Here is a 15,885-nt window from a genome sequence, read left to right on the forward strand (position 1 = left end):
TCCGATAAACATGTAAAATTATTAAAGAGCATATTCACACACGTATATATATATATATATATATATATATATATATATAATCTCCTCAAAGAGAATAGTAGTAGTACAATTCTGTTACTTTTGGCGATCCAAGAGTTTTACAAACATTATAAATTCTGATGAATTTACATACATATTATATAATTAATACAGTTGGTTGAGTTGTGTAACATATTATAGTAATGGCAAAGTTTTGTAAGGTTTATCTGGTCAAATACGACGAGAATAAATGAATCATTGTCACGTGCGTGAAACACACAACATTATTTTCAAATAATTTAACTGTTATGTTTTGTTTTGTTTTTTTTTTTGAATGCCAGCCAAAGTACTTATTAGCAACTCTTGAAAAAAACTACTAGTAATTGAATAATTAGGTATACATACGAATTAGTTATTCCAGAAAGAAAAGAAACAAATTAATGTATTTAAAAAAAAAAAAAAAAAAAAAAAAAGAGACTAGAGAGTGGGCCAAATAAAAAAAAGGTAGAGTGGTCACGCGAGTCACACATGCAAATGTTATCTCGGGCGGTTTTGTAATATCAGGAAAGTAGAAGCATAATATTGTAAAATGGCGACAGTAGTTCCTTGTTAGAATTTCAAAATTTCCAATGGGCGATCGATGTGGGCATCCCTTAATATAGTAAGCCACGATGGAACGGTTACTGTTGATTCTACAAGACTATTTACAACAAAGAAGAAGACTAGAGAGCGAGAGATCTATTCTAATCTAACAACAACGGTCAAAAAAATCGAAATTATAAAGATGGAATCACAGCCGTCGGATCCCAAAGAAAGCTAACTACTACTGCTTGCTTGCTTTTAATAAGAGAGAGAGAGAGAGAGAGAGAGAGAAGTCGATCGTCTCTTTTCTTGGGAGGGGAATCTCAGTGACAGATCTCTCTCCTGTAGGCTTTTTTAATTCAAAATAATTAAGTATTATTTATTTTTCTTAAATAAATAGTAGTATTTTCTGTATATTTTTGTCAACTACTTCAAGAAATACGGAAAAAAAATAAAAAAGTACGAATTTTTGAAGTAAAAAAAAAAAGGGAACTATTAAAGAAATAGATTTGATTTGATGATCGAAGTTCGTCTTTAGTTTTGTACTCTGTCCCCCTCTATTTCTTTTTTTTTTTTTTTTTTTTCAAATATCTTATTCTCTTCTCTCTCTATCTCTAAATCGCGTTGAGATTTGAATTTTTTTTCAAATATTTTATCTTAGCAAGAGAAAAAAGAGAGAGAGAAGAGGAGCAGGTGTTTGTTTTTTAAAAAAAAAAATAATAATTTGTATCGTTTGGGAGTTATAGAAGAAGAAGAAGAAGAAGAAGAAGAAGAGAGAGAAGTCAGCAGCAGCTTTGTCTTCTTTGTATTCTTGCAAGATCTCTCTTTCATTTCAACTTCAACAGCTCCGCTTTTGTTTAGCTTCTCTTCTTTCATTACACAACCAAAAAAAAAAAAAACTTGGGGGTAAGTTTCTTTGGGATCGAAATTGATATCCTGATCTTCTCTCTTGTCTTATCGTTTTTTGTATTGTCGTCTCGCCCTAACATCATCATTTTTAGTTTTCCCAGAATTTTAAAATTCTCTCAGCCTGAGCTGTAATTTCTGTTTTTTAGTCTCAGGTTAATTTTTCTACTTCTTTCTCAAGAGAACATATATATATATATATATAATTTCCGATTTGATTCTCATCCCTCAGCCTTTTATTCTTTCTGTTTTCTGGGTATAAAGAAAATCAAATTGAAAAAGGTTGTTTAAATCTTTTCTTGTTTTTTTTTTCGTAACAAAAGAGGAGTTTTTTTTTGCTTTCAAGATTCTGAATCTTAAAAGGTTGGTTCTTTCTCTGCGGTTGATATTTTTTGCATCCACAAGTAAAAAAATAAAATAAAAAAGGAGAGCTTAAGCTTGTGATCTCAAACTTTATATCATTTGGTTATTCAATTTTGCTTTATCATCCGTTGACAGTGACCAGTTTATTATTTTCTCTATAATTCAAGAATATCCAATCTCCATTTCTGGTCAATTAGATTTAACAATCTCAAGTTTACTTTTTTTTTTTATATATATATATAAAAACTCAGTGTGTGATTCCCCCTAAAGATCATACTCTGCATAATTTTCTAGAAATCTTGCTTAACCTCTACATGTTTGTATACTTACTGAATCTCTTTAAATTTCTCACACAGATCAAGTTTTTGGCTGGACGCAACTATTTTCACACTCAAGTCAACTACTAAATTGAAGGTAAAAAAAAATTTCCTCCTCTTAGATCATCATCTCATCCCTTAAAAAAGATTGATACCAAGTTTTGAGCTATGTTCAACATCATTCATTTGTAAGTAGTAGGATCACTTCGTTTCTATCTAACATAACATTGGTGCTTACAACTTACAACAACTTGTGTCTAATGAATAGAGAGATACAGATACTACTACTTCTCATTGACTTGTCTATAAAGAAAAGTCTGCAAGTTTACTTTGATCCTCAGCCAGATATTTTCCCTTTCTGTTACTATCAACACATTTAATCCCTCTGATCCACACACAATTTTACAGCTTGTGCTTCCCCTTTTTTAAGGAATTTTTCTCCAATCACGAACCTCTAACCTTTACGAGTTTTGCTTTGACAATGATGGATGATGGTTCATGGAAAGTCAGAGTTTATATCGTGGCTGTGAATGAGTTTGATTTGATGTGTTACTATATATTAGGGAGAAGCATTTAATGAATACGCATCTAGAAACCCACTCGAAATGATATGTCGTGGGGTTACTTCTTTCTTTTGTTAAGCAATGGCTTTTCTGTGATTCTTCTGTTAGATGTTGTTTTCCTCTAAACTAATATTGTTTGTCTTTTTTTTTCCTTTATTTTTTTTTGTGTCTTCTTCTACTCTTGTGTTCCATTTAAGTTTTGAGCTTTCTTAATCTCCAAGTGCAGATAATTAGAATCTGGAATTGTCTGTGAAGAACTCAGGGAAAATTTGGATTCAAGTGCAGTTAAAGGAACAAGGTGACAGGGTAAGGTTTCGCCTTTTCTTTAATTTTCTCTCACTGAACATGCGAAAACTCAAATCAAAGTTTTGATTGTTCTCTTCATCTTCAACTGCAGTTGGAGTCGATACAGTCCAATTTCAGATGAGGTAAAGTTGTACTTTTTTTTTGCCCCATAAACGAGGAAAAACATGGCTCAGACATTGTTATAAGGTTGTAAAGTTTTGTTTTTTGTTTTTCTGTCTTTTTGCTCTTCAGGTTTCATTAGCACTTAATCAAACACAGATCAAGAAGAGAGAATATATGTTCAAATAGCCTAAGAAGCTGTGACTTTATGTTTGCAATGGGAACAATGGCAGAATTGGGAACCATGGGAAAGTTTGGAGCCATGGCAGAAGAGCAGCAAGTTAACCAGATGGTCATGGATAAACAATCGGCAGAAGAATGGCTATCGCGCGTCCATTCACTAATACCATCAGTGCTCAGCAAGGCCAAAACGGTTAAGAATTTCGCAGGACGTTGGAAGACCATAATCTCAAAGATTGATCAGATTCCAGGTTGTCTATCTGACCTCTCAAGCCACCCTTGTTTCTCCAAGAACAAGCTCTGCAACGAGCAGTTACAATCTGTGGTTAAGACGCTTAACGAAGTGATAGAGCTTGCAGAGTTGTGTTCAACTGACAAGTATGAAGGGAAGCTGCGTATGCAGAGCGATCTCGATGCTTTATCTGGAAAACTGGATTTGAATCTAAGAGACTGTATGGTTTTGATCAAGACCGGCGTCCTCGGTGAAGCCACACTACCTCTATATATCTCAAGTTCTCTGGAAACACCCAAAATTTCCAGTTTAAAAGAACTTCTAGCGAGGCTTCAGATCGGTCACTTGGAATCAAAACACAATGCTCTCGAGAACCTCCTCCGTGCAATGCAAGAAGATGAAAAGATGGTTATGCCTTTGATCGGACGAGCCAACGTAGCAGCTTTAGTCCAACTGTTAACAGCAACTTCGACAAGAATCAGAGAGAAAGCTGTGAATCTCATCAGCGTATTAGCGGAATCAGGACACTGCGACGAGTGGCTTATCTCCGAAGGTGTATTGCCTCCTCTAGTGAGGCTAATCGAATCAGGAAGTCTTGAAACCAAAGAAAAAGCTGCAATTGCGATCCAGAGGCTGTCCATGGCAGAGGAAAACGCGAGGGAAATCGCAGGACACGGGGGAATCACACCGCTGATCGATCTCTGTAAAACAGGGGATTCAGTGTCACAAGCTGCGTCCGCAGCTGCTTTGAAGAACATCTCAGCAGTTTCAGAGCTCAGACAGTTACTTGGAGAAGAAGGAATGGTTAGAGTCGCGATCGATCTCCTAGACCACGGGATACTGTTAGGATCAAGAGAACACATGGCGGAGTGTTTGCAGAATCTCACTGCAGCGAGCGAAGCTCTGCGTGAAGCCATTGTTTCAGAAGGCGGAGTTCCGAGTCTCTTGGCATACCTAGACGGTCCGCTGCCGCAAGAACCGGCGGTGACGGCGCTGAGAAATCTAATCCCGTCGGTGAATTCAGAGATGTGGGTGGCTCTGAATCTGCTGCCACGACTGACACACGTACTCAAGTCGGGATCTTTAGGAGCGCAAGAAGCAGCAGCATCGGCTCTGTGCCGTTTCGCGTGCTCGCCGGAGACGAAAAGGTTAGTGGGAGAATCGGGGTGCGTGGCGGTGATAGTGAAGCTTCTGGAATCGAAATCAAACGGATGTAGAGAAGCGGCGGCTCAGGCGATAGCGGGATTGGTGACGGAAGGAAGGATTCGGAGGGAACTGAAGAAAGACGGGAAGAGCGTGACGAACCTAGTGATGCTGTTGGATGCAAACCCAGGAAACACGGCGAAGAAGTACGCAGTGGCGGGGCTGTTGGGGTTGTCGGGAAGCGAGAAGAGTAAGAGAATGATGGTGTCGTACGGAGCCATAGGGTATCTGAAAAAGCTGTCGGAGATGGAAGTAATCGGCGCCGATAAGCTTCTCGAGAAGCTCGAAAGAGGAAAGCTCAGAAGCTTCTTCTTTCACCACAGTTAGTAAAAAAAGTAAAAAAACAACCGACCGCTTATGGTGTTTTGATGTAAGTTTATATATATAACCAACCACCCGTTAGTATTTTGGGCCGCTGTTTCTCAGTAGCTGTTAATATGGGCTTTATATTATATAAAGGCCCATAACTTACAAGTCAACCTAGTTTAATTGCTAGTAGATATTTTAATTTACAAAATTGAGAGATAAAGATATTATTATTGTCACAAAATCGTAAGAAATTAAAATCTTTGGGCTAGAAATATAAATAAATACAAAAAAAAAAAAAAAACAGAGATTTTATACTACTGCCTCCGTTTCAAAATATAAAATGTTGAATTCAAAATATAAAATGTTGAAATCTGTTAGTTTTATATGTTGAGATGATTTGGAAGAGGATACAATACTATTTGATTTAGGAATAAGCTCAAAATGGTGTCGTTCATGTGGTGAATGCAGTTTGTGAATGATCTTCATGCTCTCATTAGCCCTGTTCCCAAAGGGACTCCACTCCCGCTTCTTCTGCTCCGAAAGGTAGTGTTGTTGCTTGCTTACTTTCAGAGCTTGTTTCTTTTTCCAACTAAATTGATTGATCTGACTCTGATGATTCATGTTCTGATTTTGGCAGTCTAAAAACGCGTTGCTCTCTACATTCTTGTTCCTCGATCAAATTGTGTGGCTTGGCAGGACTGGGATTTACAAGGTGAGGACATGTTTGCGTTATGAGAGACTTATTTTCTCAGGTTAAACTTAGGTTCCGAATCTGATGTTATTATAGGACAAAGAACGCGCTGAGCTTCTTGGACGTATATCCCTCTTCTGTTGGGTGGGCTCATCGGTCTGCACATCCTTGGTTGAGGTTTGTTCACTGCAACTGTATTGTTAATCATCTCTGGTTCAAAATCAGTAACTAATGGCTAGTAACTTTTCGAGATGTTTAGGTTGGGGAGCTTGGTAGGCTGTCAGCATCAATTAACAAGTTAGAAAAGGAGATAGGGAATAAGGATAAACATCAGGTAAGAAGATTCCTCAAGCTATGATTCTCTTTCTCTTTGGAGTGAAGAAGAAATTTTGCTGATTATGGATACAAGATATTTTTATGCAGAACGAGCAGTACCGTGCGAAACTAGAGAAATCGAAGGAGAGGTCGTTGGCACTGGTGAAAGCAGGGATGGATGTAGTTGTTGCTTTTGGATTGCTTCAACTGGCTCCGAAGAAAGTCACTCCACGAGTCACAGGCGCTTTCGGATTCGCCTCCTCTCTTATCTCTTGCTACCAGGTATTTTTTCAAGAAAACAGTTTGCTATGTGTGTTGCAATCTTGCTTTGGGATCAGTTCAATGAATTAAAAGCCATAAAAATCTATCGCTTGTGCAGTTATTGCCGTCACATGCCAAGTCCAAGACGGTCTGAGAAAAGGGAAAGATAGAAAAGTTATGTAGCTAGTTTCAGGCATGTCCAGATGTGCCATATATATCTATATATATAGTCTTGGTAATTTGTGTTTCCCCTGTTTTTTAAGACTCTAGTGTGAAATTTGTCACGTTTTGTTTGTGTTAGATGTTGTGGTTATTAGCATGATGATAAACGTTTGCAGTCCCTGTAAAATAATAATAATCAACATTGCGGAACCCCACACTAATAGTATATTCGTAGGGTGATTGTGTCAAAATCTAAGCAAGCAAAGATATCTTCGTTTCGTTCCGATCCGATCCTAGAGAAACTCTGTTGATGCATGATAGTAGTAATAAACTCTGTTCCGATCGTCGAAGAAAATAAAACATTGTTGATGCATCATCATCTCCACCATTTCATTGAGCAAATGAAATAAGTAAGACTGATACAAAGCAAGAGTGGAAGAAAGATAAAGCCCCGCCCCTGAAGTAGCTATAATAAGCCTATATAGGATAGGACGTAAAATGTTTCATCTAAAGGATTCAAGGCAGTGATTCATGGTGAAATCTGTGTTCAATTCACAATGCTGCAGCTGCAATGATACTAGTCTCTTCGGCTGCACTGGTGATGATGATGATGATGATAGCACTTTTACCGATTTATCCAAGTTTGAAAGCCACCTTACTAGTTTTGCCTTCGTTTTCGGCTTTGTTCCGATCGCTACCTTCTCCTTCTTCATCTTCATCTTCTTCTTCTTCTTCTTCTTCTTCTTCTTCTTCTTCTTCTCTTCCCCTCTGTTTCCTAGTACTCTCTTAAGCTGATGACACTTGCCCGTTTGCTTCATCTCACGGCTCGCTGCGGATAACGCCACAGACAACGACGATAGGTTCATTGTATTTTCCTTGCGGACTACATCTATGGCCTCGATCGCTTTCTTCAGAGACCCGAGATTGAACGCAGATACACCACCCTTCTCCTCGTCGTTCCGCCGTCTTGTTCTCTTTGTTTCCGGCTTCATCGTACGGCTTACTACACTTTTTTTTTCCTGGACTTTTACTGACTGACTTAATTAGGGCATTTATATAGTATATTTACTCACTCGAGCTTACTGGGCCTTCCTTTCAGCCCAATAACAATTGCGTTACGAAAACGCTTTAGGCCGCCATATTAATTACTAAGAGAATCTGCGTTGTTGTTCTTGTAACTTGTCGTTACGATCCGATCATGCTTGGCTTCATAGTGTATTATTACTTACTAGTGAAAAGGAAAACTACAAATCTGGTACATACAGTATATATATATGTTCGTCTGATACTCTAAAAGTTTCTGGTTCACTTTATTTTCTACTACACTTAGATGGGGTACAATACAACAACAATATACAAAGACCCAACACACGTGGAAGGAAGGAAGGAAGGATGTTGACAAAAGTCAAAAATTGGAGACATTAGCGCGATCATAGAAGAGACCAGATGGGTCTCCATTAGGGACCAAAGCCAGTTTCACTGGACTCGCTGCACCTTGTTCAACGCTTAAAATCCCAGTGTTGAAATTGATATCTGTCTTTACGAAACCAGGACAAACACTGTTGATGATCATTGATTTGTTTCGCTTAGCCAACACTTGTGTCAATGCCATCACCGCAGCTTTTGATAGTATGTACCCAGACATTACTGTTGGCCAACCTTTGTCTTGTAATGAGCCTTGTCTGTAATCCTTGAGATACTCATCCATCACTTCGTCTATTTTCTCTTCTGTTAGATTCTCAGCATCACTCAGCACTCCTTTTGCCCACTCATTTGACACATTCTGTAGTAAAAACATATATACAAAACTCACTCCTAATATATATCTACTCTTGAATCAACATCCCTCTGCCTATTTATATAAGTTTATAGAAGATATGGTACCTCTAACTTTCCCATGGTAGAAGCGATGGTGACGATTCTTGGGGAAGCAGAAGACTGAAGCAGAGGAATCATAGCCTCACACATTCGTTTGACGCCGTAGTAGTTTGTAGTAACACACTCCTCGACAATCTCATATGTATCGCTCATTATCTTGGAAAAATCAGTAGGTGCACCAGCCTGCAGTAATAATTAATAATTATATGTTAAGAAGACTAGGTAGGTAGGTAAACATATCAGAAAAAGAGCAAAATAAGCGATGGTGTCTGGAATGGAGACATCAAGTAGGTGAAAGGAGATGGATTGATCAGAAAAACCATTCTTCTCTGTCATGAGCTTTTCGACAGCAGCAAGACCCTTTTTCTCATCCCTCGCAGTGAGAATCACAGTTATCCCATTTTTAGCTAGTTGCCTGCAAATCTCTAACCCTATCCCTTTGTTCGAACCAGTAACAACTGCAACTCTGATGAACACAAGCCAGAACAGCAAAAAGAAGAATCAAAATCTGACCCCATAAAGATTTCAAGCCGAGGTTAGAGAGAGAGAGGAAGTACAAAACCTTGTGTCCGCCATTGAATTAATGAGAGAAATGAAGTCAAACGAAGAATCAAAAACTGCCTACTTTTCCAATTACTTTTCAAAAAAGTGCCTAATACACTAGTGGACTCTTTTATTTCATTCAGTTCACCAACTGGAACGACGTTATTATTATTTTTTTTTTTTTTCCCTAATGAATTGTTTTGTATAGTTAATTAACTTAATTTGATAGAGAGATATTCGAAGATTATTTTTACATTCATGACGTATGTATACAGTAATTCAATTAATTCACTGCAAGATTTTCATGACGTACATCGATAGGATAACGCTGTATGAAAAAAGATTTCATATCTACTCCTGGAATTATTTAAAATTTCAAATTTAGTTGTGCTGAGATCAGAGAGAGATATGTACTGAACATGAATGTATATATATGGTTAAACAGACATACATATGATGGATCCAATCACTTCACTGTACACTGCAACCTGATGGTTAAAGAATGGACATATATACGATATACAGTACCCCTCCCGTTCCATGAACGAAACGAAACTACCAGCAGATAAATGGCTACCACAAAGGTTTAGAGATGTTCTTGTTTCCACCAGAAAATGATATCAATAAGGTCATCAGATCGCCAGTGTGCCGCCTTCTATTATCTGGTTTTCATCAGACGCATCCGACGGTTGAGGTTTTGGCTTACTAGCCCTCGAGAAACCATAGCCCAGAGAGCTTCCGCTTGCTTCACTTAGCTGCCATTATCGTTACACCGTATCCCCAATACAAAAATCAATCCGACCAAACCAGACTCTGATATATATAAATAAAAATAGATGATTATCGACAATTAAACACACACCTCTGTCAGCTCAGACAAGTGACGGGTTCTGAACTCGTTAATTGTGTTTGCAATTTCCGATGTCGGTAATTTTGCCTGAGAAGCCCCAAAAAGGATCGATCATGCTACTGTGTGTTGTATCTTTTCTTTAGGATTACTTCCACTATTAAAAGAAATCAGTTATGTTTTTACCTGAGCAAGAACAGCAGCTGCCAACTGTAGACTAGGCTCCAGAGTCTCTGGGACAACCTAGAAGTTTTTGTGATCGACATATATATTAATGTAACATTGATAAAAAAAATTGTATCGCTAGAGGACTAGAGGAGAGTGAAGGGGGTTTGTGAACATATTACCGCAGTAGCACCGGCTTTTTCTAGATTAAGACCATGAACTACATCGTGTGCACGGACAAAGGTTTTGACATTGGGGTAATACTTGCTCAAAGCCCACACACATCTGTAGTTTGCTCCTGGTGCGTCTAAGGCAACCACAGCAGCGCATGCTCTCTCTGCTCCAATTTTGTGAAGTACCTGTTTTTTTTTTTGCATAAGTGAAGTAATATATTCATAAGCTTGTATAATCTGTAATTGTCTAGTGTGTCTTTTCTCTTTTTGTTTGTTTGTGTGTGTACCTCTCTACTACCAGCGTCTCCGAAATAAACAGGAAGATCCAAGGAACGCCCGATAGTCACTCTATCACTGTAGATTTAAATACGAGGTTTCAGGTAAGCACAGAATGTGAGAAAGAGATATGTGAAACTGGCTGGTGAAATCTTTAAACTAGACTTATAAAGCAGAGAGATTGAAATGTAATGTCAGCTTGTGTGTGTGGAAATTACTGATAGTCCCCACCCCACATCTCCAGATTGATACGAGAACAAACAATTTGAAACCTACTTTAGCCCACAAAGATTATCTGACAAAAGAGGCAATGAATAAAGGATTGTTATGTTACCTGCTGACATCGAGGGCAACAAATGGGATAAGTCTTTCCGAGAGAAGCTGAGCGATTATCTACAAGTAACAAACAAAAAATGGTCATGAGGTTAGGTACGACGAGCTATCCTGTGAAGCAGACTATCTAGAGAGAGGTTCTCATATAGGAGCATAAACTAAAGAAGTTCAGATAGTGTATTAAACCTGCCCAACTCGACCAAATCCGCAAATAATTATGTGATCCTGCAAATCATCCGTCTGCAAATAAAGTCAGACAAGAAAAAATACTCATCAGTCGGCCTTGTTATGAATTTCTCAACTAGAGAACGTGTGAGCTTCAGAACAACACTGAATTCATGGATTATCTCCTGACAGAGTTATATGCTATAAACGAAACATCATGATTCCTACCTCACTCTCAACCGGCAATAAACTTCGAACATCATGCAACTCAAACCGAGATGCAATTAACTGGCCACCAGCAGCTAACCAAGGTGTGATAGCCATTGAGATTCCCACGACAAGAAATAGCAACGAAGATAACTGGGGAGACATTATACCCTGGAAGAACCAACCACATATTAGGCCTATAGGGAGGGATAAAAGGTAGTTGAAAACCATTAAGTTTTGAAGTACATTGCTGCTTATATACTCATGTAGATAACAAACCTGATTGACAGCTTCTCCGAAAGCAACAAATGCAAATTCTCCGCCCGGGGCTAGAAGTAGCCCTACCCGAATTGCAGATATTATTGAAATGCCGAACAATTTGCCCATAATCACGACTAACATAGTCTTTCCCACTATCAAGAGTCCCAAAGTTCCCACTATGACAGGGAAATTAGAGAGAAGTAATTTCGGATCAATAGACATGCCAACCTGAAATGAGTGGAACTATTTTTGTTAGTTTTTTTACCATCTATAATTCGTGAATCTATATTATAAAGTTAAGTTATATTACCGTCATGAAGAAGAGTCCCAGTAAAAGACCACGATATGGAGCAATATCTGATTCCACTTGCAAGGAAAATTCTGTCTCTGCAAGGAGTAGACCAGCCAAAAACGCTCCAAGTGCCATGGAAAGTCCAGCCTGATTCATAGCAACGGAAAAATTAGGCGACGGAAACGAGTAGCATGTCAGTAAAATAGTCCAATACCAACAAGGTCACTGTCATACCCTAGCTGTCAATAAACTAGTCCCAAGAATAACAAGAAGCGTGTTGGCAGAGAATATCTCGGCGTTTCTGTTTTCTGCAATTTGCTTGTAGATTGGTCGAAGAAGCTGTATGCCACAAAATGCCATAGATTAAAACTCTATTGAAACAGATGAACTGAGTACTGGAAGAAGCAGTGACAGCACAGTAGTTCATGAAAACATGCCTCTTCCTTTTGTAGCAAATCTAAAACATTCACCTAACAAGTTCGGTAGTAATTAACTTATTTTAATATCCGGGATCTCAAAAGTTAAAAGTATCTGAGCCTTACAAGACGGCCACCAGCAATTATGGCAGTAATAGCAACTGCTGCTTTGACTGCAGCAAGCCCCAGAGCTTCAGCGATGGCTTGAAATCCAATCTGTAAACAGCAGTTAGCAACTTAGCATTTTGCTAGCACTGATACTTACTAGACTTCCTTAAGTATATCTCGCATAGTAGCAATTTCAACCAGTAATAGCAACAGATGACCACAACGTTTCTTCTTAAGAGAGAAACGAAATAATCAAACCTCCTTAGATAATTGCCAACACATGGCATCGAGCAGAAAAAGAAGCCGTACCCAAGAAAAAGAAACCCTAGAGATGAGCTTACCCCTCCTTTGGATGAATTAGGTGAAATAAGTGGGATGAGAATCAGTAAAACAACTACAGCAAGATCCTGTGAAGAAAAACAACAAACTGATGAGAAATGCCCCAGAATAGTTGTCGTTATACAAGTACAGAATTATCTCTGTTCTGAACCGACCTGGAAAAGCAAGACGGAAAATGAAGCCCTTCCATGTCTGGATGTACTCTCACCTCTTTCTTGTAGAACCTGAAAACCAGTTACATTGTTTCTGTTCAACCATAGCGTCATTGCATAAAAAAACATGAAAGGGCTGTTACAGTCTTCCTTTCATTAAGACCCCTATGTGAATACAACCAAAAAGGTCACCTGAAGAACAACAGCAGTGGAGGACAGTGCCAGGCCATTTCCAATCACTATTGCCGCTGGACCAGCTTGACCAGCAACATAATGGGCAATCAATCCAACTACTGCTGCTGTCAATAGAACCTAGATTTCAACAATAGTAGTACAAATTAAGCATGTACGTATTGTAGTAGTTGAAATAAATGATGTGGAATGATATACGCAGATCTACGTATCACCTGAGCGGAGCCTAATCCAAAAACATATTTCTTCATGGAACTCAGTCTTTCAACAGATAGCTGTTAAATCAAAACAAAACAAAGCAAAATTTGTCTTTTCGACCAAACACAATTTGAAAGCAAAATGATACATAAACATAAACATATATTTTAAAAAAGTACCTCAAGACCAATGTTGAAAAGCAAGAAAACAACTCCAAATTCTGCGATGGCCCTGGTCCCGTGCACATTACGGATTATCGAAAGACCATATGGACCAATCAGAATTCCAGCTGCCAAATACCCAAGAACAGGGCTGCCTATACATTGCAGCAGATGAAGCCATCAAGATGGCACATAAATCTCTATGCAACATGATTGCGAGACCAGAACTGAAAATGTTTTTGACTGATGAGAACATGGAAATCGTAAAAGTTTTGAGGGAAAGGGAAAACATATAGTGATGCAATGGATAACAAAACAAAAAAAGAATCCTACTTACCTCCAGGAATCTTCTGAAATAAAGGCACAAAAATGACGCTTGCCAGCAGTAACCACAAAAAATCAAAAAGGGAAGCTTCTTCCTCATTGACCTAATAATGGTAGAAAGTTTCAGCCTGCAAAGTACATTCCAAATAATGTTCACTTTGAAAAAAACAAAGAACAATCATTAATACCTCCTGGTGAGGGAGCATCTCAAGTAGTTTTTTAATTCTCTTGGGAATTTTTTGCACTTGCCGGATCAGTGGCTTCGTACTGGAAGAGCCGTCTTCTGCACTAGTGCTGGTAACATCTGGCTGTTGAAGCAGCTGACTGTTTCCCCCTACTCCATTGGAGTATAATGTGAGTCTGGAACGAATAAGAAGATCATATCAACAAAAAGACTAAACTTGAAGTACTAAAATGATCCTTCAAAAATTGACGAGAGTAAGAGTAAATTTTAAAACTGACCCAGCTCCAAGAAGTGCAAACCCAAGAACTAGCTTGGGCCATTGCTTTTTGACAGAATCAACCAGACTGGCAAACACTGTGGCGGTCCCATCTGGATTGGAAGAGAAGAAAGATGCAGAAAAGAAACGGGAGGATTTATTAAAGGATGCCTTGGGAGAATTAAGAGAGGAGCCCTCTTTTGGCAGGTCTTTCTCCTGTTTTTTGGTCTGAACATTAATCTTTGACTTTTCAAAATCTGCTTCAACCACTTTAGAAGACTCTATATTTGGCTTTCCATTCTCATGATCGCTTGACTCATAAGGCTGAGTTAGTTTTTGAGTCTTCTGACCAGCAATATCAGGCACAAGATCAGATGTGCTCTGTACCGCTAATAAATCATCATCTTTAGGCGACTCTTTTTCAAACTGATTGCTTACATCTTCAATATTACTTGAGAGTACTTCCTTATCCTCGACAGGAGCTTCTTCATCCGAGAGTTGACTCTGAGTTTCCTCTGGGGTCTGAGAAATGAAGAGAGACTTGTCTGCTCTCTGCAAAGCGATCTCTGCATCGTTAACGCGTTGAGTAGCCTCGAGCTCAAATGCTACAGCTTGCTCAGCCAGTTTCATAATGTTAGCGACATCCTCCTCGGCTTTCAAGGCATTGATCTGTATTGTCTCGGCGAACTCACTCAACTTGTCCACTTCCGTCTGCAGCTCGTCTTTTTTGATTTGCAGAGAATTCAGTTGGGCCTCACAATTTGCTAAACTCACTTGGCATTCTTTGATATCATCCTTGGCAGCTAAAAGGGCCCCTTCTTTATCCTTAACATCATCTGTTCTCTCATCAGTCTCCTGAGACGCTTGTGGGGTATCATTCCCTGCACCAGCTGCTTCAAGTGATTCCACTACAACCTGAAGCTTAGCTTCAGCAAGAGATAACGCCATAGTAGCCTTATGAAGGGCTTCTTTAGCAAGAGATTCCTCATCGACGGTATCTCGAATGACATCAAGGGTTTTGTTAACGTGATGCCAAGCAGTAGCGGCTTCATCCTTGAGTGCAATGGCTCTTTCTGAGAATCTCTGAGCCTTTTCCTCAAACATGGTACTATTAAGTCTAGCAACTTCCAATTCTTTAATTGCCGTGTGTAGTAGCTCCTTGAGCTCCTCCAAACTCGCGTCTTTATTATCTTCATTCAAATCTGTAGTAGCTTCATTACTTTCGGGAGATTCCCCAGTTCGATCATCACTATCTAGAGAATCACTGCCCTGACAGCTTAACCTGAACCCAAAACCTCGGAGGCGAGTGCCAAGTAATGATTTTTTTTGGCTAGAATGCAAACTATGACTATAAAACCTTGTAGAGAAAGAACAAGCCGGATTCAAATTCAAACGAAGACACGACGAGTGCACTTTGGGAATCCTGATTCCTTTGGGATTTGAAAAGCAGTAGTAGTAGTTACTCGCACCATGAGATAGAATGGGCCGTGGAACAGTAGACGCAAATTCCATGTCGAATCAATTCAAAAAGTAGACCTTTTACTTGGTTCCTCGAACCTTATATAATACTAAACACCTGCCTCTGGAGCAAAAACAACAAAAATCGAAAATTCCAGGAAGCCACATCATACACAATTCAGACTTGAAAATCAAAAAAAAAAAAAAAAAAACAACGACAAGCGAGAAAGAGAGAGAGAGACTAACCAATCATTGATAACTGAGAGTACCAACAGATGCCGTGAGTTCGTCTTTGAATCAGATTATTTTTCAAATTTTTTTCCCAGTCAAATTAAACTGATAGAGTTTCTCGCCAACCAGACATCATCATCGTTCATGGTATTTTTGGTATGGACTATTTTCCCCGATATATTTACGAAAACACCCTGCGCTTCCCCTAAAATAAATGAA

At 38.8% G+C, this 15,885-nt stretch overlaps 5 protein-coding genes across 12 annotated transcripts; 2 read left to right on the top strand and 3 right to left on the bottom strand.

Annotated features, from left to right (window-relative positions):
• Positions 1-706: 706 nt before the first annotated feature.
• On the top strand, positions 707-5,286 carry LOC104758513 (uncharacterized). Of its 3 annotated transcripts, XM_087507516.1 has the most exons (6): positions 707-944; positions 1,347-1,506; positions 2,226-2,283; positions 2,976-3,055; positions 3,147-3,177; positions 3,287-5,286. In XM_087507516.1, the coding sequence occupies exon 6, from the start codon at positions 3,363-3,365 to the stop codon at positions 5,094-5,096; it is 1,734 nt and encodes a 577-aa protein (XP_087363642.1). In that variant the 5' UTR covers positions 707-944; positions 1,347-1,506; positions 2,226-2,283; positions 2,976-3,055; positions 3,147-3,177; positions 3,287-3,362; the 3' UTR covers positions 5,097-5,286. The 3 variants fall into 3 exon arrangements, with proteins under 3 accessions (XP_087363642.1, XP_019094912.2, XP_087363643.1); XM_019239367.2 differs by lacking the exon at positions 707-944 and having other exon boundaries at positions 1,107-1,506; XM_087507517.1 differs by lacking the exon at positions 707-944 and having other exon boundaries at positions 1,161-1,869.
• Positions 5,287-5,439: 153 nt separating this feature from the next.
• Positions 5,440-6,720, top strand: LOC104758529 (peroxisomal membrane protein 11C-like). Its single transcript, XM_010481415.3, has 7 exons — positions 5,440-5,451; positions 5,547-5,621; positions 5,716-5,790; positions 5,866-5,946; positions 6,029-6,103; positions 6,193-6,366; positions 6,464-6,720. The coding sequence occupies exons 1-7, from the start codon at positions 5,440-5,442 to the stop codon at positions 6,497-6,499; spliced, it is 528 nt and encodes a 175-aa protein (XP_010479717.2). The 3' UTR covers positions 6,500-6,720.
• A 290-nt stretch (positions 6,721-7,010) lies between these two features.
• LOC104758538 (uncharacterized) lies at positions 7,011-7,499 on the bottom strand. The gene is made up of 2 exons (XM_087496807.1): positions 7,313-7,499; positions 7,011-7,129 (listed from the first exon to the last, which is right to left on the bottom strand). The coding sequence occupies exons 1-2, from the start codon at positions 7,497-7,499 to the stop codon at positions 7,011-7,013; spliced, it is 306 nt and encodes a 101-aa protein (XP_087352933.1).
• A 210-nt stretch (positions 7,500-7,709) lies between these two features.
• Positions 7,710-9,027, bottom strand: LOC104758549 ((+)-neomenthol dehydrogenase-like). Of its 3 annotated transcripts, none has more exons than XM_019242534.2 (4): positions 8,948-9,027; positions 8,668-8,851; positions 8,392-8,568; positions 7,710-8,290 (listed from the first exon to the last, which is right to left on the bottom strand). In XM_019242534.2, the coding sequence occupies exons 1-4, from the start codon at positions 8,959-8,961 to the stop codon at positions 7,913-7,915; spliced, it is 753 nt and encodes a 250-aa protein (XP_019098079.1). In that variant the 5' UTR covers positions 8,962-9,027; the 3' UTR covers positions 7,710-7,912. The 3 variants fall into 3 exon arrangements, with proteins under 3 accessions (XP_019098079.1, XP_087363653.1, XP_087363652.1); XM_087507527.1 differs by having other exon boundaries at positions 8,706-8,851; positions 8,948-8,967; XM_087507526.1 differs by lacking the exons at positions 8,668-8,851; positions 8,948-9,027 and having other exon boundaries at positions 8,392-8,586.
• A 310-nt stretch (positions 9,028-9,337) lies between these two features.
• On the bottom strand, positions 9,338-15,869 carry LOC104758559 (K(+) efflux antiporter 1, chloroplastic). Of its 4 annotated transcripts, none has more exons than XM_010481452.2 (21): positions 15,682-15,869; positions 14,000-15,553; positions 13,726-13,897; positions 13,551-13,641; positions 13,232-13,368; positions 13,070-13,129; positions 12,855-12,974; positions 12,666-12,734; positions 12,513-12,578; positions 12,190-12,279; positions 11,882-11,986; positions 11,666-11,794; positions 11,374-11,583; positions 11,116-11,265; positions 10,909-10,962; positions 10,724-10,782; positions 10,401-10,467; positions 10,123-10,299; positions 9,962-10,018; positions 9,791-9,865; positions 9,338-9,683 (listed from the first exon to the last, which is right to left on the bottom strand). In XM_010481452.2, exons 2-21 carry the CDS (start codon positions 15,487-15,489, stop codon positions 9,561-9,563), a joined length of 3,501 nt encoding a protein of 1,166 aa, XP_010479754.1. In that variant the 5' UTR covers positions 15,490-15,553; positions 15,682-15,869; the 3' UTR covers positions 9,338-9,560. The 4 variants fall into 4 exon arrangements, 2 of the variants coding, with proteins under 2 accessions (XP_010479754.1, XP_010479747.1); XM_010481445.2 differs by having other exon boundaries at positions 14,000-15,559; XR_015594720.1 differs by lacking the exons at positions 9,338-9,683; positions 9,791-9,865; positions 9,962-10,018; ... (2 more) ...; positions 10,724-10,782; positions 10,909-10,962 and having other exon boundaries at positions 11,140-11,265; positions 13,232-13,440; positions 15,682-15,851.
• Positions 15,870-15,885: the final 16 nt, after the last annotated feature.

Source organism: Camelina sativa, chromosome 3, assembly GCF_030686135.1.
Source record: "Camelina sativa cultivar CO46 ecotype springtype chromosome 3, ASM3068613v1".
Classification (NCBI taxonomy): Eukaryota; Viridiplantae; Streptophyta; class Magnoliopsida; order Brassicales; family Brassicaceae; genus Camelina; species Camelina sativa.